At 39.9% G+C, this 25,419-nt stretch overlaps 2 protein-coding genes across 3 annotated transcripts in view; one reads left to right on the forward strand and one right to left on the reverse strand.

The window, feature by feature from the left end:
- Positions 1-8,969: 8,969 nt before the first annotated feature.
- On the reverse strand, positions 8,970-13,313 carry apex2 (APEX nuclease (apurinic/apyrimidinic endonuclease) 2). Its single transcript, XM_057824868.1, has 6 exons — positions 13,065-13,313; positions 12,905-12,988; positions 12,593-12,773; positions 12,367-12,510; positions 10,732-10,801; positions 8,970-10,011 (listed from the first exon to the last, which is right to left on the reverse strand). The coding sequence occupies exons 1-6, from the start codon at positions 13,177-13,179 to the stop codon at positions 9,034-9,036; spliced, it is 1,572 nt and encodes a 523-aa protein (XP_057680851.1). The 5' UTR covers positions 13,180-13,313; the 3' UTR covers positions 8,970-9,033.
- A 576-nt stretch (positions 13,314-13,889) lies between these two features.
- The window catches only part of zgc:162200 (uncharacterized protein LOC558638 homolog), a 34,687-nt gene continuing 23,157 nt past the window's right edge, over positions 13,890-25,419 (forward strand). For both annotated transcript variants that reach the window (XR_009061674.1, XM_057824852.1), the window contains exons 1-4: positions 13,890-14,127; positions 19,741-20,060; positions 24,541-24,753; positions 24,835-24,987. Coding sequence is in view for 1 of the 2 variants with exons in the window: in XM_057824852.1 (XP_057680835.1) it covers positions 19,809-20,060; positions 24,541-24,753; positions 24,835-24,987 (618 nt within the window). In the remaining variant the exon portion in view is untranslated. The remainder of the gene's footprint in view (positions 14,128-19,740; positions 20,061-24,540; positions 24,754-24,834; positions 24,988-25,419) is intronic.

The following is a 25,419-nucleotide window of genomic DNA, read 5'->3' on the forward strand; positions in this document are numbered from 1 at the left end:
GACGACATTTGGCATCAATTACAATTTTGATCACGACAGGTGGGTGAAAGTCTCAAGTTGTTCTGTCTACTACATCAAAATATTTGAGTGTCCAAAAAATGATCACAAAAAGCTGTTTTTCTCATTTTTTTCCTTTTGAAAATAGGTGGTATGGATGAAAGCAGGATATGTTCTTATTGCAGGGGTGGGCAAAGTATTCCACAAAGGGCAACAGTGGGTGCGGGTTCATGCTCCAACCCATCAAAAGGAAATCTTTTCACCAATCTGGTGACTTGCAAGTGCAATCAGTTGATCACAGTCAGGTGTTTCTTGTTTCAGCAGAAACCTCATTGGTTAAACTGTCTGTGCTGGATCAGTTGGAACAAAGACCAGGACCCACTACGGCCCTTGAGGACCAGTTTGCCCACCCCTGTCCTATTGCCATTAATAATGCAATAATGTAAAACTGTAAACCTTTTTTAGCCTTGAAGTATCAGTTTAAAAAATTAAAATTCCTAAAAAAAAAGCTGTTGTCAGTTAGTTGTCTTTTAACTAATTCGTGCCCAACTTTTTTTCCAAGTTGAATATCTATCATTTTATCAGTTGAGTCCCTCTGAATCATGTCATATTTGGAATTTGTCCATTTTGTTCTTTGTTTCGAAGAAAATAGCATTTATATGACTGGCAACAATTGTTGCCAGTGGTCACACAGCTTGTCACTAGGTCAATCTTCACCTTCACATGAAATAATAATATTGCTCGTAATAAAAATATCAAAATAATATTATAGTCATAATAACTTAATCATTGCCAATGACGTGAACAGTCCAAATGTTAACTGCTATTTTCAACATTTGGCATCAATTACAATTTTGATCGCGACAGGTGGGTGGAAGTCTCAAGTGGTTCTGTTATCTGAAGTTTAAGGTGTCACTACATCAAAATATCTGAGTGTCCAAAAAAATGATCACAAAAAGCTGTTTTTCTAATTTTTTTCTTTTGAAAATAGGTGGTATGGATGAAAGCAGGATAAGTTCCTATTGTCATTAATAATGCAATAGTGTAAAACTGTAAAACTTTTTTAGCCTTGAAATATCAGTTTAAAAACTCAAAAATTAAAATTACAAAAAAAAATTGTCAGGTAGTTGTCTTTTAACCCATTTGTGCCCAACTTTTTTTCAGAGTTGAATGTATGATTTTATCAGTTGAGTCCCTCTGAATCAAACCATATTTGGAATGTGTCCATTTTGTACTTTGTTTTGAAGAAAATAGCATTTATATGACCGGCAACAATTGTTGCCAGTGGTCACACAGCGTGTCACTAGGTCAAACGTCACCTAATACTAATAATGAAATAATACTATTGCTAGTAATAAAAGTATCAAAATAACATTATAGTCATAATAAACAAGAATGTGGAGCCTTGCGAACTGCCTATATATGCATACAGGATTCAAAACAACAAATAATGAACTAATTTATTTTCTCACACATACTAGTATATAAATACAAAAAATAACCTACATCTTCCCACACATTCCATCATCTTCCATATACAGTACTTTTTACTCACTGTGTTATTTTTTAAAGGGGTGGCGAATCGCATTTTCAACATCCAAATGATGTGCATCCGCAACAGTTCTTGCATCGCTTGCACCAGCTGCCAGTGTCGCAAGACCAGTGGTTGAAACTATCAAACCTGGTGGCATCAATTGCACCCAGGATCATCATCGGAGGAATTTGATAGATGAATGTCTGAAGGTAAAAACCTTCCTCTTTCAGTAATCTTTACAGGTAGCCTTTATGGTCACCAATAGCTTCATTCTCAGATCACTGTCACAAACTTTTTGACAAACGCACAACTGTGATGTCTGTCAGTTTCAAAGTCCTGCAGCATGGCTAAGGTTCACCTATGAAAAGAGCAACGTGATAGATTTTTATTTGTACCTGTTATTTCAAGAAAAATGATTACATACATAGCATACCAGTGGAAAACTGGGGATTTTTGTCCAATAATCATAATGTCAAACAAGAACATGATGAATGGTAACATGAAAACCCTATACACAATGGCCATGACTACCTTTAGATTTATTTTTTATTTAGCTAGGATGAGTACTCTAAAAGGAAATGAGCCACTGTATATAATACTACAATTTGAAAAGAAAAAAAGTAAATTAGGAGCAATCCTGCAGACAGTGTTTTCCTTCATTTAGTGACACTACGTGCTCACTGGCAACCTTTGGTGACACTTGTAGAAATACACCCATAAACAAAAAATACAGAATTTATCCTTTCCTATCATCCTGGGTACATTTTTTTATTACTCGAAAGACCTGATTGATTGAATAATTAAAAATATGTTTAAAATACCTCTTTACAGAAATATTTGCATCTGCCATGTCATCAACCAGAAGGAGTAGAAATTATATGGAAATGATTTTTAAAAAATCAAAACTTTTTTATCATTGGAAAAAAAAAGTTACATTAGTACCTTTAAGAATTTTTATTGCGAGTCAAAAAAGCCAGTGATATACTTTGGCAACACTTTTGGTCAATGTAAACAAAATATTTGTTTGAATGTCATAATTATGTTATGATTCGTTAACGAGTTAAAAAAAAGTCAGCCTTTTTTTTCAAATGTTTGTCTTTCTCGATCACCTGGTTGTCACGCTGTGAAATCGTTTCACCAAGTGTCAGATGCCAATATTCCAGCCACCGGAGGCTTTAGGTAGATATATTCTTATGTGTTAAAAATGTACCTTTATGTGCATTATTTTTTATAAAATTGCTAGATGAAGTAGCATCTCTTTTCTTAGGCCGTAGCGGTAGTATTTGATTGACAGATGACAGTTTAACAGGGCGTGGTTTTACACATTCAGAGGAGAGGCTTTATTTTTCAAAACTTTAGGTGCCTCGGCCTGTAATGAGAATTTGAGACAACAAGATTGACTTCCGTTCGGCTCACTTTTTGGTGGTACGATTTCAGTTGACTGATAAAGTTCCAAGATAGTGACATGGGAGTTTTGTCTGCACGCCCAGGAACCGCCCATTTTCTTTATCTCAGCATGCCACTAATCCTTCACTGGAACTTGCGTCCCATAATAACCCTTATAGGTACATTGTGCACTCACATAGTTAACAGTTGATTACCTCCCTAAATCACACTCTTAAATTTGCAAAATTAGTAACATTCTTTTGCCTGTGAGAGAATACGCTGATGGGAGATGAGCCTGATGAAACAACATCAGCTCTCCCAGAACATGCTGTTAACTCAATAAAGCCATGGGGAGTCAGATGTATTTTCTATAGCAGACAGCTGTTGAAACCTCACGTGCTGTTAGGCTTCCTGACAGCAGACAGTTGTCTTTTGTCTTATATATCAGCGGTTCTTAACCTAGATTCGATGGAACCCAATGGGTTCAACGTAAGTTAAGACATGCAGGACCTTTTTTTCGTACCGTGTCTAACTGTAGATCAGCGTGAGAGTGTGCCAGGCAAAGTGGCATGTTAGACCAGGTTTCGGACTGGTTTGCACCCAATCCGCAGGTTTTAATTGGTGGTCCCATATCTTAGGGGAGGGAGAAGGAAGGTTCGTTCGTACTTGCTGTGAGAAAATACAGCAGACCTATCCATCAGTCTTTGCGGACACAGCTTTGCTGTGCCAGTACTCCAGTATGGGCTCAGTCCGGTCTACCAAATTAAAAAAAAAAAAATCCTAACATTTTACATCACAAAAATAGTGTGTGATGCAAAGGTACGATGATAGAATTAGGATTATAGACATGAGGAACAGACCATGGTGTGAAAATCTAAGAGTAGCATTTCCAGGGGTGAAAGTTGGCCAGAACGGTCAGGAGCGCAGTTCCGGTTAAAGATTCAGGGCCGCAATGCCTATCTGGTACACAGTGCTTTGATTCCAAAAATATGACGGCAACTGTCAAAAAGCTATGTAAAAAAAAAAAAAAAAAAAAAAAAAAAAAGCTAAACTGCCACACATGCAATTCATCTCCAAGAAAAAAAACAATCTATCGAAATCAGATTTACATACACAAGCGTTAACAACAAGAATAATAAAATGCTTGTGTAGCGTAATCCATTTCAACCGATATTTATTATTTATTTTATTCCAAGGACGGCATGGAGGTTTCCCCAGCTGCTGCAGTAAAACGCAAAACGCCTGGACTCATTTATCCGTTCAAATGGCTGACATACTGACATGTGATCAGCAGAAATAGTTAGTTCTGATTGGTTCAAATGGTCATGTTTTCTGGAACAGCAAAAAAAAAAAAAAAAGTTTGTTGAATTGATGCGAGAAAAAAAGGGCAATGCAGAAGAAAATGGATCAAATCTTTAAGAGCAAGGAAGGGAGTTGAGGACGCTTATTTATCATGTTTAGTTTTATTTGCTCTGATTGGGAGGTTCAGAACATCTAACTGTCAATGTGCGCTTTGGACTTATATTTGTTCATTTATGTTAGGCTACTCATTAATCTCCTTATGATTTAAAAAAGTCAATGTTTGCGTGATCTTCAAAATATATTCCATTTCACTCTGCCTAATATTAGTCATTTGTACTTATTTTTCTGAATGTATGTTACTTATATCTTTATTTAACAACAACAAAAAAAGAAAGCAAATGTTTACATTAAGTTCAATTTTAATATACATCCCATGTTCTTAAGTAGTAAAAATTGAAATTTGGCACTTAGTATGTGAGGAAATGAGGGAAAACAAAAATTAGGAGATGGAGGTTGGGGTTATTGCTGTTTTCCAAATTCAGAAAATGATTAAAAACTCCGTGATACAACGTTCAATCTTTTTCATTTCTAGCATGTATATGAGATATCCCAGCCTGAACACGACTGCATTGAAGTATTACCCATTAGGCCTGGCGCCCCATAGTGGGAACAGGAAATGGCCTTCTATACGAGACAGGCTCCTCCTCCAAGGGAAAAAAATCTATTGACCTCAAACCTGTTTCAGGGGAGCCTCAAGACATGTGTTCAGGTGCCTGATGAAAAATATTGAGGTTTCGTTGAAGCGGAGAGGTCCAAACTGGAAGTGAAAGTGACCGTCAACAATTTGTCTCGCCAAAAACTTTGAACAGTCATAACTCGGCAGATATACAACATATCTGCGCCAAACTTCCCGTGTTTGTTGAGAGTCATACCCTGAAGGTTCTTGTAGGGGTCATTTGCATCAACTCTACAGTGCCAACTAGTGGCGACAGAAAGAAGTTTTAAAAAAGGCCTTTCCTATTGGGTTTTTTCAACATAGAGCGAGGAAATTTGGGGAGTAGATACCTTATGCAAAACTGCTCCAAAAAGTCTCTTGCACCCGTATTCCAAATCCAACAGGAAATCGGGTATTTTGGATCGAATGTGAAATTTTTATCGGTTCACAGTAGGAGTTTACATTTGGAGGCTTGAAAATGCACGAAAACTCACAAAAATTTGGACATACATGCGGCTTTGCGTATCGTTCAATAATCTTGCAACGTTACGAAAACATGTAACAAAATGGCTCAGTGGCGCCCCCTTGAAATTTTCAAAAAGGCCTCTCCATTTAGGTTTTTTCATTGTAGAGGGATGAAATTCAGAGAGTCGATACCTTGTACAAAACTGCTCCAAAAAGTCTCTTGCATGCGTATTCCAAACCCAACAGGAAATTGGGTATTTTGGATTGAATGTGCAATTTTTATCGATTTACAGTGTGCACATTTAAGACCTTGGCACCTGGGGAATTAGTTTGATCATCCTCAAAATTGGCGAGGCTGTTCATTAGGCATATGAAATCTTAAGTTATCAAAATGGTGTGTTTTCGTTCACGGGCCTGACCTGGGCGGGGTGCCAAAGTCGGCCATTTTTTCGGCAAAACACCGAATTCGGAAAATTACTGATAACTCCCTCATACAAAGTTCAATATATTTTAAATCTGGCATGTGTGTGAGGTATACCAGCCTGAGCAGGACTGGATTGAAAATTTACCATTTGTGCCTGGCGCCTCCTAGTGGGAACAGGAAATGCCCTTTTTACGGGACACACTCCTCCTCTAAAGGGAAAAAAACAATCTACCTCAAACCTGCATAAGGGAAGCCTTAAGACCTGTCTTCAGGTGCCTGATGAAAAATACTGAAGTTTCGTTGAAGCGGACGGGTCCAAACAGGAAAGTGAAAATGACTGTCAACAATTTTTCTCTCCAAAAACTTTGAACAGTCATAACTCGGCAGATATACAACATATCTGCGCCAAACTTCCCGTGCTTGTTGAGAGTCATACCCTGAAGGGCCTTGTAGGGGTCATTTGCATCAACCCTCCAGCGCCAACTAGTGGCAATAGAAAGTCACTCGTTTTTCCAATACATGTCCAGTTCTTTTCAGGTCGGTCATTGTAGTTTCAAGACCTATTAAAATACTTATTTACGGCCCATGTCCACGTGTCTCTGTCTGTTGCCGTGACGACCCTTTTTTTCGCCATTTAAAGGAATTTTTTTTTTTCAGAGACTCAGGCAGCTTATAGAGCCACAATATTTGGCACACTTGGTCGAATTGGCCCAGTTAGAAGATTCATTTTGGTTTTGAATAAGGGCTTGGCTGCACAGCTCAGTAGTGGCTCCTTTTTTGTAGTACTCTCTCCAATAGGGGTTTTTATCACTTGGGTGTGGTAATGTAAATAGGCGACTTTCGAGCATGTTAGGTTCTAATGAGATGATTAGAGAGGAGGATCTGCCACCACCCTGACCTGCACACAGTCCGAGTTGCGTGACGTCCGAGTTGCGCTAGATTGCGAGGGCCCGTTCAGTCCTGCTTGCAGGCCTAGTGTTAACTTTTGTTTTTCAAACCATTGAAAAAATATAATGTTTAACAAAAATCAGTTTTTGTATGTGTTATAGAAATAATTGTGCCAAAACAGTTTTCTTTGCATTTCAGTAGTTTTAGGAGGTTTGACCCGCCACAAAAATGAAAATAAATACATAAATAAACAAAATTTCTGGCTCCGTGGCGACCTTCACGTCAGGGAGTTCTGGCAAGAAATTCTAGCCACTTTCACCCCTCATGTATTTCCCAAGGTGAAAAGCAACCGCAAAAGGCATTATCATTAGAAATGAATATTTGCTACACTGTTGTAATAGCTTTTGTCTGAAATTCATGTTTTGTTGTTTTAGACAAAAGCCATTGGGGAAGTTTGTCTTGGGAGGCAAAATGTTGATGACCCCTAAACGCAGTGTCCACTTGCGGTGTTTAAGGGCGGGCAGGGGCCCCCTGGTGGCCGAGAAATGTAATCGCATGTAATTAACGTTCCTGTAAATGATTTTAAAATTAAGAGTTTTCCGGTAAAATATTGTCTATGAAAGTTGTAAAGCAATTAAAAAAAAATACAACAAAAATGAATGAAATGAACAAAAAAAAAAATATTTATAATGGGTCAAAAGTATTTTTCGAACAGATCATGTGACTAGCACCTTAGACGGTCATTTGCTTTTCTTAGCAAAAACCACCTGAGGACCGAAGAGGCACGATTGATATGAGTAATTTTTTCAAACATACGTATGCTTTAAAAAGCGACAACAACAACTGAGCGAGAACTAAGGATTGAAAATGTGGACCTTGAAATGCCAGCGAGCACTGCCAAAATGGTGAGCGAAGTTTCAATTTACCCCACTAAAGACACTATTTGTAAAAAAGAGCCACCACGGCGGGTGTACCATATTTAATGTATGACGATCTTGGCGAAAAGCTTGTCTTAAGCAACCTGATCTAGAATTCCCCTAAAAAATGATGGGAAACCAAAAACGTTCATTTTCAACTTATTACTGTATTATAAATATTCTTGTAAGTTAATTTCATTGCTGACACTGCGTTTCTGGGTCATCAAGATGTTGTGCGCCCCCTGCCCCAAAAGTCAAAATATATGCTCAGATAGTAGCTTAGCCCATGCTCGTACATACAGGCATCCCAGCTGTGTGTGTGTGTGTGCGAGTGTGAGCGCGCACGTTTTTCTGTCTTACCAAGCAGAGAAGTAGGCACCGCATCCGTTTTAATGGAATATTCCAGCCAGGGATATTTAAAATTATACGTTTTTTTTTTGTTTCCTATCATTTTTTAGGGTTAATGTCTTTATTGGAGAAAACTGAAGGTCCGCTCACCATTTTGGCGGTGCACTTTGGCGTTTCATGGCCCACGTATTCAATCGTTGGTTCTCGCTCAGTAGTTGTTGTGGCTTTTGAAAGCTTAGGTTTGAAAAATTACTTATATCCATCTTGCCTCTTCTGTCCTCAGGTGTTTTTTTTGGGTGAAGCAAATGTCTCTAAGGTACTAGTGATACGATCTGTTTAAAAATAACTTTGATCCATTATAAAAAATTTTTAAAATGCTCATTTCATTCATTTTGTTGTTTTATTGCTTTACAACTTTTAGACAACATTTTACCAGCAAAGTGTTAATTTTTAATTAATATATTGGAACGTCAATTATATGCAATGACATTTCCGGCCACCAGGAGTAGGGCTATGCCCCCCGGCACACCCTTAATCTCCATGTATGACAAAGGCTATTACAACATCTATTACATTACATATTAAAACAGAATTCATGTTTTGTTGTTTTTTGACAGTAATTTTGTGGACTGGTTAAAATCTAAAAATGCATTATTTAATTCTAAAGGGTATGGTTATGCGCATGTGAAACTTGTGAGTCTCAGTACCATGCTATAGAGAAAGTAGTTTAATTTTCCTGGATTTGAATTCAACCGCCTCAAAATCGTACCATTCAAGAACCATTTCAACCGGAAGCAATCTCCTAGTTGAAATGAATTGTATGTCTATTGTCGTCAGTAGCAGCGAATGGGTTAAGTAAATTCGAGTTTGTATACTTTTCCACTCAGAGGGAGGATTTGAATCTGAACTCCTACTTTTACACTAGACTGACTTTTGCCAATTTTGCTGATGAATAATGAAACCTTATTTTTAGAACACAATTTTATTCAGACAACTGCAATGAAAAAAACATCTCAGAAGGAAAAATTTGGAAAACATAGTCTCTTCTTTATAGGGGTCATTTGCCTTTGTCAACCCATGCAAAGAAGTTACAACGAGCCTCCGGGTTGGCAGAATGACCTTGAGGGCGGGAGCACACAAAAAACTGCCGGCCCACATTTGGCCCCTCTTTCTTGACAGTTCGCAATACGCAAGGTTCTCCATGAACTTTACAGGCAGGCGGCGGGGGCGGCCCGTGAAGAATGGACTTCCAGAAGCCAGAAGATGTTCCTTTGTCGCCTCGTGGGTTGGATGTGGCAATATTCAAATGTTCGCTTCGTGTCTCCTGCTTTTGTTCTCGCGAGGTATTGAGTTGTGACGTGTCATCCGCTGAAATCTCTTTGACCTCATCCGTTAATGTGGATGCTTTGAGGGATTTTTGTGAGTTGGTGGGTTTAAAAAAGGCAAGAAGGTTGCCCTGTGGCTTTGAAGAAGTCTTAAGTGTTTTGGCCTTTTTTGCTGTCTGATGGACAGACTCCGTATTCATGAGTCGCTTCGTACCCGACATGTTTATATTCTCTCTCCTTTCGTCTTCTTCCTGAGATCCAGGTAGCTCTTCCTTCCCCTCAGTCCGACACGATTTTTGGTCCACCTTAATTAGAAAGCGTGAAAGCTTCTGCTGCTTCCCGGCAAACTCTGGCAGGTGGCAGGTGGCGAGAGGAGGCGGCTTGGAGCTGGGTAGCAGAGAGCACCGCAGGGCCCCCCATACGGGACAATGATCAGAGCCCTCCACCTCTGGCATGATGTCGGCTGCCACAAATTGCTCTTTGGCCAGCTGATAGTCGGCAAAGATGTAGTCGATACGTGTGCCGTAGTTGGTGCGGCGAGCCCCCGTGAGGGTGGACCAGCAAGTGAAGGCGTCGGTGCGTGTCGGGTAGAAATGGCGAAATGTGTCTACAAACATGCCTTGGCGTGGGATGTCTGCTGACATTGATGTTTCATTGTCCCTTAAAAAGCCATTCAGCCATTTCCTACCAGGGTTCTCCTCAAAGTCATCCTGAGGAATGAAAGGAAGACAATTCATATCCAATAACTTTCACTTTTGGAAGGTTTCACCTCATGGCGGAGGTATATTATTACTGTCGACATACAGTGTATACCTGGAGATATGCATGCACGTGAACGTGGGGCCACTAGATGGAGCTCAAGCACCTGCCTTGGGCAAAAATTTCCTATTTTTTTTTCTGCAGCGGCGCCATCCATTCATCCATTTTCTAACACAGCTTTTTTTTTTTTTTTTTTTTTAAATCAATATTTTAACAAAATTTTAATTATTTCTAAAACATATAATATTTAAATATCTTATTTCCAGTCAGGTTAAAATAATTTATCTTTGTCTCATCTTTATATTGCACAAAACCCTGCCACTTGAACAGCTGAGTAGACTTTTTGCAGCTTCCTAACAACCTAATGCTACCGCTTGAAAATTGGGTTGTTTAGAAAATAATACTAAAAATGAACCCTTCCATAAAATGATCTATGTGGTGTGAATAATGAATCATTTTACAGGCAGTTTATCTGCCATTTGCTATTCATACGTCATAAATTGTTTTTTTAGTGCATAATTAAACATTCCCACAATTGACACTGAGTGAAAGGAGATTAAATCTACATTATTTCTGTATAAACACTTTTTGATACATTTTTGATTGGTGGCGTGTCGTAAGATTTTCCCAATGTCAAATATTTATGCGTCTTGTCAAAGTTCTCTACTTACAGTTTCACTTGGGTCACAGTGGTCTATCGGCCGATGAGAGGTATTTACATCCCCTAGAACAATTACAGAGCTGGGAAAGAAAAGAATAGAAATGAGAAATTTGTAAATATGTCAGGTAAAGCCAGTGGCGCGGGAAGTGGGGTGCTGAGGGTACGGCAGCACCCCCTTGTGTTGGGAAGAAAAAAGGCTTTGGTAGATTAATTTAGTTAAAAATAAATAAAACACATTGAAACAACGTATTTAACTTGGGTATTAAATATAAACGTTGAAAATGTTTTTGTTTGTTAATAACATGGTCACCATCTGACGGCTTGCTTGCTACCGGGTCACGGTGAATAAGGCGCTATTGGAACTATTGGATTTTTTTCTTTACAAAAACAATGAAATTTTCTAAAATTCAATTCAAGACCGAAGATGATTATGATTTTTTTTATCTGTCCTCTTCAGCTGCATGACACGGAGAAGAGAAATCTGAGTGTCCGATTGATCTGAACAGTTTGAATGAATCACATGGCAGCCTGCATACTCCCGTTGAGATCATTGAACGTACCTTGTGTATTAGGAGAAAGCAGCGAACAAGAAGGGGTTATGGGGGAACAGAAGAAAAGAAGGAGCGAGAGACAGAAGAAGCACAAACAACAAGAAATACACTGAACTCCTACACTAGCTATGAATATGCTGGTGCGATCGTTAGCTAGTTGTATTTCCGGTTGACACCATGTGGGGGGCCTGATGACCAAAGGGGGGGTGTGTGTGTGTCAGAAAGATAAGTTATTGGAAGGGGTGGAGTGTAAACAAATCAGCCATGGGGTCTGGAACCCAGTATTTGTGTGACTCCCTTGTGAGTGTGAGTATGTTGGCATCCTATTCTATGCTGTCTCATCGCTAATCCTGAGACCTGGGTTTTCTACTTCAGTGTGTCTGATTGCATCTAGTCATGCGTGAATGCCATTAGACATGTGATAGTTCTGAAGACGAGTGGAAATGCCGCGCGGGTACCCCCCAGGGCCAGGGCCCTTCCTCAGCCAATTGAGGTGGGCGAGCCAGCGTAGCTCATCCCCTCCTCCTCCTAACCCAGCAAAGGGGCCGCCATCATCCCCCAATATCCAGGGTGGTCACCCGGGCCATCCGCACCCTCATCAACCTGCCTTCAGGGATGGGATAAGGGGAATATGATAGTTCTATAATAGTGCCCGCAAGGAAAAATTGGCTACAGATTTAAACCATGGAGCCAAAAAAGAAAATCTATCTTTGGTGTCTTCAAATAGGTAAGACATGCTTGCATTGAAGCCATATTAATTGTTGTTGCTTTTGAGCTTCCGCTGTGCAGAGCGCTGTTGCTTATTTGTGTGCAATTGACCTGTGACCTTTTAGTTTTCAAATGTGTTATTGTGCTCATTGAAATAAAAAGCTGTCTGTGTAGTAGCCTAGTAGTAGTAGTATGTAAACTATCCCGCATGCGTGTGTACTGCCATTGTGCATATTTTATATGGAGAAAATGCGCAAGCATGACAAATTCGGGCCAAAACGGCAGCTTTTAAATGGGAAAAACTAAAAAAGATCCTTAGCACCCCTTGCTGTGAGTAACTTCCAGCGCCCCTGGCTAAAGCTGCTAAGCGTGACACGCTTTATTACCTCCCGTTTTTCAGCACATCCTCAGCACGTGCCTGAAGCAGCTTGTAGAACTGCAGTTTGAAGTCTTTTCGCTCTGGCTTTTCCGGGTCAGCTCGCGGGCAGTATACATTTATTACAGTAAGAGTTTGGATTTGGTTCAAACACCTGAAAGGAAAAACAACGCCGGTATTTAGACACGAAAATCATGTGAACTTGTAGGAGGCGCGATGCAATGAGATGCTCTTACTGCACTTTGTGTTGCGTGATGACTGCTCTCCCTTCGTTGTCCAAAAGCTGAAGCTCCTCGTCTGTAAACCCAGATTGGTTACCATAGCAACCGATTGCCCCCTTGTGATTGGTTAACACACCAGTGAGACCCTCTTCAGCAGCAAATGGCATGGCGCTGTTCTTGCAGTAAGTGGCGACACCTTCAAACAACAGGTATTTCGTGACACTGCAAGAGCTGTTCATCTAATAAATCAGGGTCGGTGGTCTATTTTGTTCTTTTTCAGATGAAAATCACTACAAACAGGTGTCAGAGCTAGGGTTAATATAAAACCTGAGTAACCACTGCGCCCTCGGCTGAAGCTGAAATAAGAGGTGTAGCCCTCAACGATGGCAGTCCTCTCATCGAGCAGGTCTCCTGTAAGCGATAGTGGTTAAAGAGTTCATGTAAAAAGAACGTAACAGTAAAACGAGCAGGGGTGTTCTCTACTTACTCGTCACTTTGGTCTCCTGTACACAGATAATATCCGCGTCTAGTGCATCGAGTGTCTTTTTGATTCCACATTTGAACGTCCGTATACCATTTATATTCCAGGTGGCTATTTTCATTGTGTAAATATATACAAATACATATGCACCTTTTCAGGGATAGTTGAAGCAGGTTGTTTGGACTTCGGAGGTAGTGGTATGCTTTCGCGCTGAATCGGAAGTACACAGGAAGTCAAAAGAGCTGAAAGCGGAAGTGTATTTCTTTGTCGGTATTTGGATACAGAAATAATATGTTCCTTCATAAATACGATTAATAATTTAATAGTTATACTTTTGCGAGAATCAGAACAAACTATTTAAATAGAACGTATAGGCTATCGTCACCATAAAAATAAAAAAATATCTAGCTTGGGCCATGGCCAGAACGTTGCGTCAATCTTGCCGCCATCTTACAGGTGGCAAAGTGCGATTCTTCTTGGCGACAGTTGCGGTCCTAGCTTGAAGAGCGACCCCAGTCTTTGCCAAAATGTCAAGCACACTGAGACCGAGTTTGCAATCTCAGCACATACCTCTCATAACTAAAATGAATGTGTGTTTTGAACACTGCGGTATAAATTAATAATCATTTCACTCTTTTGTGAACTTTATGAAAACACGTGTTTTAAAACCATTAACATAAATGTAAATCAAAATAGAGAACTACAGTAGGTATAAGAAATCATCATTCAACATAGCAGATAATGAACTAAAATAATTACCTTCTTCAGTGCATGCGACTGAGAAGGTGTACTATCCCAACTGGTCGATAGAAGGAGTAGTTGCGCTTTGACGTTTCGGCGCGCATTTGACAAGCCAGTAGAACAGTTCCACTGAGCACATTGAGCGCAGTGTTCAGCTCGTCCTCGCCGGCAGACTCCACCACAAATTGTCCGCCAAAGAAGGAGGCTGTCCCAGGCCTCCGAGTCGGACACGCTCCCCACTGAAACCTCCCGGCAGCGGCGCTCGGTGAAGTGCGCGCCGACCGGCCTATACTAGGCCACATCGTGGGAAGAAGAAAAAAAGCAGAAGGTTTGTAACATTCCGGTTGACTGATGTTGTCTCCTTGGCTAATTAGCTTGTCGGTGCGGGATGATAGTGACGTCAAGAGGACTCGAGTCAGGGTTATGTACATTTGGAAGCAGCCGAAAGCAATGGCGCCCGTACATCCACTTTGGATTTCAATCCACCAAACGTGTTTTGGATTTTTTTGTGTCACGGAATATCAATAGCTAACTTCCACTTGCTAGCTGTCAGCCCAGCGTGCGCTCAGTGTAGGTCCCCCCCCCTTTATTCCCGGCCGAATATTTCGGACAGACGAGCGTGGCTTAGTATGTTAAAAAAAGGTCTGTTTCTAGAATTACTAACCCACGCCAGACGCCATTTGATAAGCGTTGTATTAGTGGTCGAGGACAAGAAGATGCTACCGGATACACGAGTTGGTATCGACCGGAGGACAACCGGCAGCTGGCGTTTCAATGTTCGGTGAAACGAGAGGATGTGAGCAAATGGTGACCCATCGCCTGCCCCACCCAAACCCCTCACATACCTCCTCCGACGTCTTGACATTTTGTGACGGCTTGCAAATTTTGCTCGTTACTGGTGGTCAACCTCTGGTCTTGCTTGTTAGATTGACTTACTACTGGCTGTTCACCATATTTGCAAGGTGCACTCTTTGCATTGGTGGAAATTCGTAACGGCGCTCAAACACTTGACAGAAAAAAAAATTAATGTCATGTTATTACGTGATAAATATGTTATGACGTGATAGGTTTTGTGCTTGACTGTGACAAGTTATCATAGTAAAGCCTGGCAAGTTTGACCTCCGCATTTGCCAAAAGAAACGAAGCAATTCCTTAAAGGTTACGGTCATGATCACTAGTGGAGACCTACTGTATGTACAGGGTCGCTGCCAGGGATTTTTGGCCCCATGAAAAGATATCACTTTGGGCCCCACCACCAGTGCCGGGACACACACACACATTTAGAGTATCAACTACGTAATTTCCTGCATTCTGGTGAATCTTTACACACTAATTCGTGCATTTTCTGCATTAATTTAAGATGAATATATATTTATGTAGACACACAGCGTATAGAGCAATAATGAATAGACTGATATCATCTGTAAGAAATGTACTGAAGGCCATCTTTTACAATCTAAAATACCATAATGAATGACTTAGAATAAATGTTTTGTTTTAACTTGCCACTAACCACTGATATATTAATGTGTGGTGTGGCAGTGTTCGAATTAATTCCTCACCTCTTTAAAGTAAAGAGTAAAGATGAGGCTGGCTCATAAAGGGGGTCAGGAGACAGGGCTGCTGAGCCAGACGCTTCAAGAGGAGTTGTGCCTGTTACAACAGGCAAGGGCAGAGACAACTGTTTTAATATGAAGAGCTTGCTAAGGGTTTGCCTGCTGTACTGATTAAATGTAAGCTAAAAGTGGAGCAAACACTAGCTAGCAAACAATTACAGTATTTCATTATGGAGTAGGCTTAGCCCCATCTGGAAAATCGCGATCTCCACTATATGCTACAGTTCTGAAGCGAGGTCCCTTGTTAACAAACTAAATTCAATTGATGAAAAAATAAATTCAATAAATTCTTGACAAACTGGATTCAAGCCGATTTTAAAAAAGAAAATTTCCACACCACCTTTCAACATCTGTAGGATACCAAAAAATGCAGTCATTATTTGGAATTCATGTTTTTGAATAGGTGAATGTCACTCATTGAGGCCGGAAAAATCCCGTATTTCTTACGGAGTGAGCTGGGACCTCGCTTCGGAGCTTTGTAAATTGTAATAGACATCGCGAGGTTCCAGATGGGGCTGGAGTGGGCTGAGATAACAAGTTAATTTTCAGCACTACACTGACACAAGGCACCAACCTTCCTTTGTGAAGTACTTTGTCACATCCTATTGGCCTTTTCTACCCCTCTCTTGTTTTGCTTTCCTTTCTTTCCTCTTTTGATAACCCGATTTTTGTTTTGAAAACATGGTGTAGATGCGCACCGCTGCTCCCGGTCTGATCGAAGGAGGGGCAGACCAAACCATTTAATGAAAATACTGGGGTTGGGGTGAATGGCAATACATATGCTCTCTGGGTGTTTACTTTTTGCCAAAAACAAAACAAGAAAAAGAAACCCTTCTTTTTATTCCTATTAAAATGATAACGATTAATATTTAAATTTGCAAATGATTGCCTAATATTCTAATTTTCTTTGTGGGCCCCATCAGGGCATGGGCCCTTAGAAATCATATCACTTTTCATCCCTATACGGCGCCCCTGTGTATGTAGGTATCTGTGTTTTTTTTTTCTTTCTAAATCTGTCAACACTCTTCAAGTAGCCTTATTTTTACATAGAAAAGCAGCACAGTTCCGTAACTAGTAACTCTGATTTAAACGAATCCTGAAGGGACAACATCTTTAAAAACAGTCAAATATTGTGACAGTCATATCTTTACTGTAAATGTTAGGAATGTCCCAGATACGATCACGTGATCGGAAATCGGGTCGATCGCATCATTTTTCAGAGGATCGGTAGCATTGAGTTTTTAATTAAAAAAAAAAAAAAAAAAAAAGTAGGGCTGTCGCAAACGATTATTTTTCTCTGGTTAGTCTGCAGACTTTTTAAAGACTAGTGTTATAATTTTTTTATAAACATTTTAGAAACTCATCTTGCAATTAACATTTTTGTTGACGATTATTTATTCACAAAAACATTTTGGAACACTTAAATTCTTTATTAAAGCGCAAATAAACACATAAATAACAATAATAAATCACATATAAACAATGAAGTCAAATGCTAATGGCATTAACCAGTGCAAAAGAATGGAATGTGAACAGATTCGGAACACTGTGACTTCACTTTTCCAACAGGATTCAAAACAATTCTTATGTTCTCTTTTTGTGGTATGTCTATATTGTTCTCAGCATTAGAGTGAGCATCAGCATAGTATATAAATAAATGTCACGTATCACTGGAGTGAAGTGTGCCAAAAAACTTATTGATGTACATTGATACGACTCTACAATGGAGTACTAGGGCCAAAAAAAAAAAAAACAAAAAAAAAAAACCAACAACAAGATTAAAGTCTTAATATTGCTACAAGAAACAAAAGTCGCATTATTACATAGGGAGTAATGTCGCTGTGAGCCGCTACGCGCTTTACATACATGAACCTTCGCTGGGAGCTACGACGAAACATTAGTATAAATTCTTCTATTGATTATAACTTGATGTAGATAAAGCAAAATAATAAGGATTTCCTTATTTGTAAAACACAAGATGCTCTCAATATTATTGATTTTAATAGAGGCGGCAACGCGCTACGTAAAGTACGTAGCTGTTTATTCAGCTACATACTCTGTTGTACGACCCACATAAAGGCAACTTCAACTAAAAATGTCGTTATAAGGACTTACAGTCCACCAGCTTCTTGTTTCCTGTCGTCTTCCAAAATTATAGGTGGGTGACGGCCCTTCAGGTGTACATTTACGGCCGACGTGCTGCCGTGGTATGCAACCTTGGCACACGACAGTGTACACTCCTTTGTTTCGTTGAAATAAGTCCATGCTTTGGTCTCTCTGGTGCTCTTTTTTGGCTTTGTGCCGCTTTCCCCGCTTGAATCAAGAGCGTCCACCTTTCTCAACTTTTCATGCATATATATTTTTAACCCTTTATTAACTGTCGATGGGATTGTGTGCTCGTCGACGCATTTATTGTACATCATCGATGACATCGACTATGTCACCTAGTCGGGCCAGCTCTACAACAAAGGGCCAAAAAGCAACAAAATAATCCAGAAAAATAACGGCATTACTAGGAAAAAAAAAAAACCTTTTATACTAGTCTGCAACACTCTCGGAAGTACTGTAAACGGTACAGTACTGTAACATGTTTGGAACTTTTATTCAAATAAAAAAAAAAAATATATATATATATATAAATATATGTATATATATATATATGTATATACACACACACATATACATATATATGTATATATATATATATATATATATATATATATATATATATATATATATATATATATATACACACACACACACACTCACCGGCCACTTTATTAGGTACACCATGCTAGTAACGGGTTGGACCCCCTTTTGCCTTCAGAAATGCCTCAATTCTTCGTGGCATAGATTCAACAAGGTGCTGGAAGCATTCCTCAATCTCCTGCAGTTCAAACCGAGCATCAGTATGGGGAAGAAAGGTGATTTGAGTGACTTTGAATGTGGCATGGTTGTTGGTGCCAGAAGGGCTGGTCTGAGTATTTCAGAAACTGCTGATCTACTGGGATTTTCACACACAACCATCTCTAGGGTTTACAGAGAATGGTCCGAAAAAGAAAAAATATCCAATGAGCAACAGTTCTGTGGGTGGAAATGCCTTGTTGATGCCAGAGGCCAGAGGAGAATGGCCAGACTGGTTCGAGCGGATACAAAGGCAACACTGACTCAAATAACCACCCGTTACAACCAAGGTAGGCAGAAAAGCATCTCTGAATGCACAGTACGTCGAATTTTGAGGCAGATGGGCTACAGCAGCAAAAGACCACGCCGGGTGCCACTCTTTTCAGCTAAGAACAGGAAACTGAGGCTACAATTTGCACAAGCTCATCGAAATTGGACAATAGAAGATTGGAAAAATGTTGCCTGGTCTGATGAGTCTCGATTTCTGCTATGACATTCGGATGGTAGGGTCAGAATTTGGCGTCAACAACATGAAAGCATGGATCCATCCTGCCTTGTTTCAGCGGTTCAGGCTGGTGGTGGTGGTGTAATGGTGTGGGGAATATTTTCTTGGCACTCTTTGGGCCCCTTGGCACCAACTGAGCATTGTTGGAACGCCACAGCCTACCTGAGTCTTGTTGCTGACCATGTCCATCCCTTTATGACCACAATGTACCCAACTTCTGATGGCACCTTTCAGCAGGATAATGCGCAATGTCATAAAGCTGGAATCATCTCAGACTGGTTTCTTGAACATGACAATGAGTTCACTGGACTCAAATGGCCTCCACAGTCACCAGATCTCAATCTAATAGAGCATCTTTGGGATGTGGTGGAACGGGAGATTCGCATCATGGATGTGCAGCCGACAAATCTGCACCAACTGTGTGATGCCATAATATCAATATGGACCAAACTCTCTGAGGAATGCTTCCAGCACCTTGTTGAATCTATGCCACGAAGAATTGAGGCAGTTCTGAAGGCAAAAGGGGGTCCAACCAGTTACTAGCATGGTGTACCTAATAAAGTGGCCGGTGAGTGTATATATGATTAGGACTCTGTATTGGCAGATTCTCAAAATCAGGTGACTCTGACTAGGGTGCAGAAGTAAGCGAATGGGACATGACATCCTTAGTATGTGTTAAGCGACCCGAAAAGTTATTTTATGAACGCTACATTTTTGTCATGAATGTACCAGTAAATCAATTATCAAAATTGTATTATGCTATGAGAATCGGCATTGGCCTTAAACAATCCATATTTAGTCGGCCCCTTAAATAATTAAGGTTTCCTTTCCAGACTTAAGTTGCACTGTTGCACCCATAGTTTTCTTTTGTATTCATTGGCTGAAAGACATTATGTGTTTTTCAACTTTTTATCAGGGTGGAGTAATGAGAGTTATAAACCCATAAAGAAGGTGACAGGAAGACAAGTCTGAAGCCAAGCAAGCATGCTGGAGGAAGACTCGGATGCAGCAGACACAGCTCTAGTGGGGGACGGTAATGCCGGGATGGAGAGCGGAGACCTGAGGGCGGAGGTGGTGCGCCTTACTCTCGAGCTCCAGGAGGCCACAGAGGAGAAGCTACAGGCCGCCCGCTACGGCCTTGTGGTCTTGGAGGAGAGTTCGGCTCTCAAGATCAGAAATCAGCAATTGGAAGAGGAACATGAAGCCCTCAAAGCAGAGCTGCAGCAGCTCAAAGAGGTAGGAGCACCCAAAGTCTTGGTTTTCCATGAAGGGCATCATTTTTCTTACAATCAGGACACACACCCTCTACTATCTACCATGACACTTAATCTTTTTATACAATACTATTTGATTTAGAGGTGCTAAAATTGTCAAACATTCAATTTGCCAGCATTTCTCTCCTTCGTAATTGAAGAGACACGCCCATTCCGAAGCAACAGAACATCATCATCTCAAAGAATCTGCGATTTGAATTAATATTCATTTTTATCCATCCATCCAATATCTTTTATATTCATTTTTATGCCTAACTCAAACAAATATTGCTAACATTAGAGTTACGCGATTTAACGATATATACAATGGCTTTTATAGAGAATGTGTATCGTGCAATATAATGCTACATCATTTATACCAGGGGTCCCCAAACTTTTTCCTGTGGGGGCCACATAACTTTCCCCTTCTCTGATGAGGGGCCGGGGTCAGTTTGTAACAGACAAAGTGCCTAAATGTAAAAATGTATTGTTTTTCAGAAAGCCACAATCAAGTAACCCTTTTTGGATTCTTCACGGAACAAAAGTAAATACAATAATAATATATTATATAATAATAGTAATAAATAATAATAACTGTAAAAGAGGGTTAATTTGACTGGGGATCCCTCTGTGGGTGTGTGGTATAAAGCCGGCGACGCTATGGAGTTGTGACTCGGATTAGAGAATCAACAGGGGACGTTCAGGATTTATTTGTTTCCTTTAATGATGATGAAATGAGTATGAGATTTATTTTGTTGCATTGTGGTTTCTGTGAATACAAGATAACCATATAACATGTCAGTAATATAACATATATAACCTATAAATATATACTGTATTATAAACATATCTAAGTTAACAGGAACAACATTAAATATAATATAAATGAAAAACACTGCTTACATAATGCATACAATGCTAATCATTCACAATAATGAGCATACATATTAAGCAGGAAAATAACAATTTAGATAAGTGAATTGGCAACAAACAAAATTCACCCTCCACCATGTAGCCAAAGGGGCCAACGATTAGCATTAGTGATTAGCGCTAGCGGCTAGCGGTTAGCTCATGGCGGCTAACAAATACAAGGGACCCTAAGCAGGTAACTCATCTGCCAAACGTTTTTATGCACTGCCAAGGCACACTTATACCCCCTCTCTCATTCACACACAACACTTGGATTGCCACTAAACAGGACGGCCGCTTGAGGAAAGAACCGCAGGCAGTGAAAGGAGGAAAAAGTGACTTGTGTACACGGCAGTGGAGGGAGGAGTAGGGCTGGGCGATATGGCCTTAAAGTGCCTGTGACACGAAAAAGCATGTTTATTTCATAATACACGCGGTATTTTATGCTCCTGAATGATATGGACCGCTTGGATGTGTGTGGAAGCGATCGCTATATTTATTTAGTTTTTTGAATCCCGCGCCATGAAAATGAGTGACTTCCGGCTTCGGTCTTGCATTTAGGAGGAGGGCGCTGTGACGTGTACGGTAGAAGACGTCCTCTTCACTATACAGCGTACTGTTGTGTATGAGGACGAAGGATTCAGCTGATTTTGCGGATTAATACGTTTATTTTTCGCATCACGCCAGCCAAACGGCTGCAGAAAAATCACTCTGTATGAGGGAGAGGCGTATGCACCTGTTGGGAGTTTCAAAAGGTTCCCATTCACTGTGGATATTTACTGTGGGACCATTGGACTTACGAGGAAGTGAGTAAACATCTTGTTTTGTATTATGTCAAATATTAATACAGCGATTACAAAGTAAACACTACAAACCTTCTTTAAATAAAGGACTACTTACGTTTGATCATTGATAGGCATGTAAAAAGCTTTCCTCATGCACATTAGCACGTTAGCTGCACAACAACTGCAGCCTCCCTCCTCCGGGGAACGAACTGTAAATTGTTCTCCGCCAGGCGGTTTGCCGATCCGCAAAGACAATCGACAACTCAGTCATCATGTCAAATAATCCAGGCGAGTTATGTGAGATTTTACGCTTCGAAGACTTTGAAACATCACTCGGTTCGGGTTAGCATGTCGGCTAGCTGTCACGCCTTTTGGTTTGTTTACATTCTCCGAAGCCGGGGAAGGGAAATGACATACAGTATGTCCGATTTAGGTGTCATAAAATATCGTTCGGGAGGTGCGACAGTAAAGGGGAAGTCGACAGTTTTGACCATTATGGCGTCATTTTGCCATGTCGTCCTGAATAAATGCATTATTATTATTTCATATTCCATTTAGCACAAGACTGTTATTTGTCATGACCATGCCGTTTATTTAGCAATTGGGGAAAATACTTGGATAAAAAGAATATCTTGTAAAAATATTGAAGTAAAGAGACAGAAACAATGACATTTTGCAGCTCTCTTCGTCGCGTTTTCCCCGTTGTGAATAGTTCCCCCTCGACGGGCTGACTGGTCCTTCTCAAGCCATTTATATAGCTATTGGGGATAAATACTTGGATAAAAAGAATATCCTGTAAAAATATTGGAGTAGAGAGACTGAAACAATGACGTTTTGCGGCTCTCTTCGTCGCGTTTTCCCTCGTTCTGAATAATTCCCCCTCAATGGGCTGAATAGTAAAACCGATGAGCCCAGTCTACCGCTGACGTCATCCACCTGTTGGGGACGCTAAAGCCCTATAATGGTAGGCGTGGCTAATCAGCAGATTAAAACACAAATTTCTTGTCATCTGCGCTTTGCTAAATTGTTGTATATAGTCGAATCGTCTCAAAATATGATTCTAATTCACATAATAATGCCATTTAAGACTTTTTTTCTCATGTCATATGCTCTTTAAGTACTTATCACGATAAATTGAGCAGATTTACCTCGATAACGATAAATGACGATAAATTCGCCCAAGCGAACTGTTATATAATTTGAATCAATGCATGGAATACAAATTAACCGTTTCTCGTTAAATTTATTTACCAGCTTTAAATTTAACAATTGCACATACAGTCTAAACATTAAGTGTAAAACAATTAATTATATTTTCTTGTTTTATTAAATTACCGAATTTACGGACATGGTCAAAATTACGTCGGTCATTGTGAAGAATTTCGGTAACGGTAAATTTTCGGTTTACCGCCCTGCTCTAGGGAGGAGAGACAGTAACTTGTCTGCGCCAATGAAGGGAGGAGAGAAAGTGACTCGTGCGCGCGTCGCTTTTCTTAAAGGGCCAGCGTTGTAACAATTAAACTAAAGCACAAACATGCAATGGGGCTTTCCTACAATAACACTATTAATTAAATAGATAATACCCAAATAACCCTCTCTGTGTTCTTCACAGAAAAAAAGCCAGGAAATAAATAACACTATTGGGGAAAAAAACAAAAACAAAATGCTCTTTGGTATTGTTCAGGGGGCCAGACCAAATGTGGAAGCGGTACCCGGCCCGCGGGCTGTAGTTTGGGGACCCCTGATTTATACTGTGGATTTTTTTTTTTTAAAAGATAAAAAAATATATTTTATAAAATAAGTGCCAATGTTTTTTTGCATTACATTGGCCTTGTTATCTTTGTTTTACTGGGTGGTCTATAAAATATGCATTTTATAAATAAACTGAGAAAATTTAAGCTAAACGTTATGTTCTTTGTTAGAAAATATGCTGCGCTAAAAAAAAATCTATATACAGCATATGTAAATCTGGTTAATGTAAAATCCGGGCTGGTAGTGTACGTTGGCTTGGCGGGGCTTTAACACAGTAGCAAAGGCTCATACAGTATGTTGTCAATCGGCATCATTATATAATCACACCGCAGTGTTCAGTTAAGCGCACTTAACAAATTCATGTAATGCAATTGTTCATGCAGCTTCAGTAACTGATACATATTGTGTTATGTTTACCACTTATGGCAAAATAGCCTTGTGTTGTTGATATGGTATTTGATATTTTGTATCAGATGAATTTAGAAGGTGACAATTATCAGAGATTCTTTGTCCTCGGGGTGTCTGCACATTCTTAAAAAGTCAACTTGAAGGCCTTAATTAAAGGCTCCAGGCTAACTATTTCAGTATGATCAGAGGGGCCCCTAATCTAATATTCTAATCCCGGAAGTAGAAAATTTGTTGTATATACTGTATATATGTATAATATATACGTCTATGGTATATGGTATTAAGTGTGGGAACAATGTCTTTGCAAAATTGATTAAAAGACAAAACCACTGTATTTCGATGTAATATTGAGCCTTAATGGCCCATTCTGTATTGTCGTAAGATAAAACCACTGTATTTCGATGTAATATTGAGCCTTAATGGCCCACTCTGTATTGTTGTAAATAGTATATGAAGGGTTTTAATTTCATAGATGTTGATTTTAATTTTGGTTTGCGTAACTGTATTCTTTATCTTCTTAACATACTTGACTTAACTTGTTGAGTGTTAGCTCTGCTAAATTCCTTAAAGATCCTCTTTTTTCTCTTTTTTTTTTTTTCTTGTTCGAAGGCCTTTGCAGATTCCGTAAGTAGCCAAAAGCGTGCAGCCGCTGACGGAGAATGCCGGGAGGAGAACCTCCTGCAGGAGACTGCATCTAAGGAGGCTGCCATGGCAACCCGCTTGGAAGAAGTCCAGGGAGAACTAAAGCAAGCTCGACTTGCTTTAGGCAACGCCCACGCTGAGATTGACAGGCTTGGGGTTGTCTCAGTTCAGCTCAAAAAGGTATTGATCACAGAAATAAGAAATAAACTTTATTATTTTGTCTTTCATTCAAGTCATTTGAGCATGACTTGTGTTCAACAGGACTGTGAGTGTCTGGAGGCAGAGAAAGGGCATCTGAGGGATGAGATGAAGGAGTTTAAAGTACGTGAGCTGCGTCAGTTGCAAGACAATAGTGAGCTGGAAGAAGAGAACACATCTCTTCAAAAACAAGTGTCGGTGCTCAAGGAAAATCAGGTCAATTACCCCTTAAATTATTTATATATACAGTGGTACCTCGACATACGATCGCTTCTACACACGGTCTTTTTGACATCCGATGTAAAATTTGACTCGAAATTTGTTTCGACATCCGACGACATGCTGTAAATACGACGATCTATGACAGCACCACAGTTTCTTTGTTTTCCCGCAAGACAGACGCATGGCAGATTTTCTTGTGAGAGGAATCAACATGGGTTCCAACAATGCTAGTACAGGTGGTGAAAAAAAGGGAAAAAGGTGATGTTTAATAGAGGTGTGCAAAATTTCCGATTCTTAGATTATTCGCGATTCGGCCGTGGAAGATTCGAGAACGATTCACAAACATCCAAATTCCGATTATTGAAATATACCAAGTAAAGCGGAAGTACAACACACTCAGCGCGCCGCGCAGTCTTCGGGACAATG

The sequence above is a fragment of the Corythoichthys intestinalis genome, chromosome 2, assembly GCF_030265065.1.
Source record: "Corythoichthys intestinalis isolate RoL2023-P3 chromosome 2, ASM3026506v1, whole genome shotgun sequence".
NCBI classification, from domain to species: Eukaryota; Metazoa; Chordata; class Actinopteri; order Syngnathiformes; family Syngnathidae; genus Corythoichthys; species Corythoichthys intestinalis.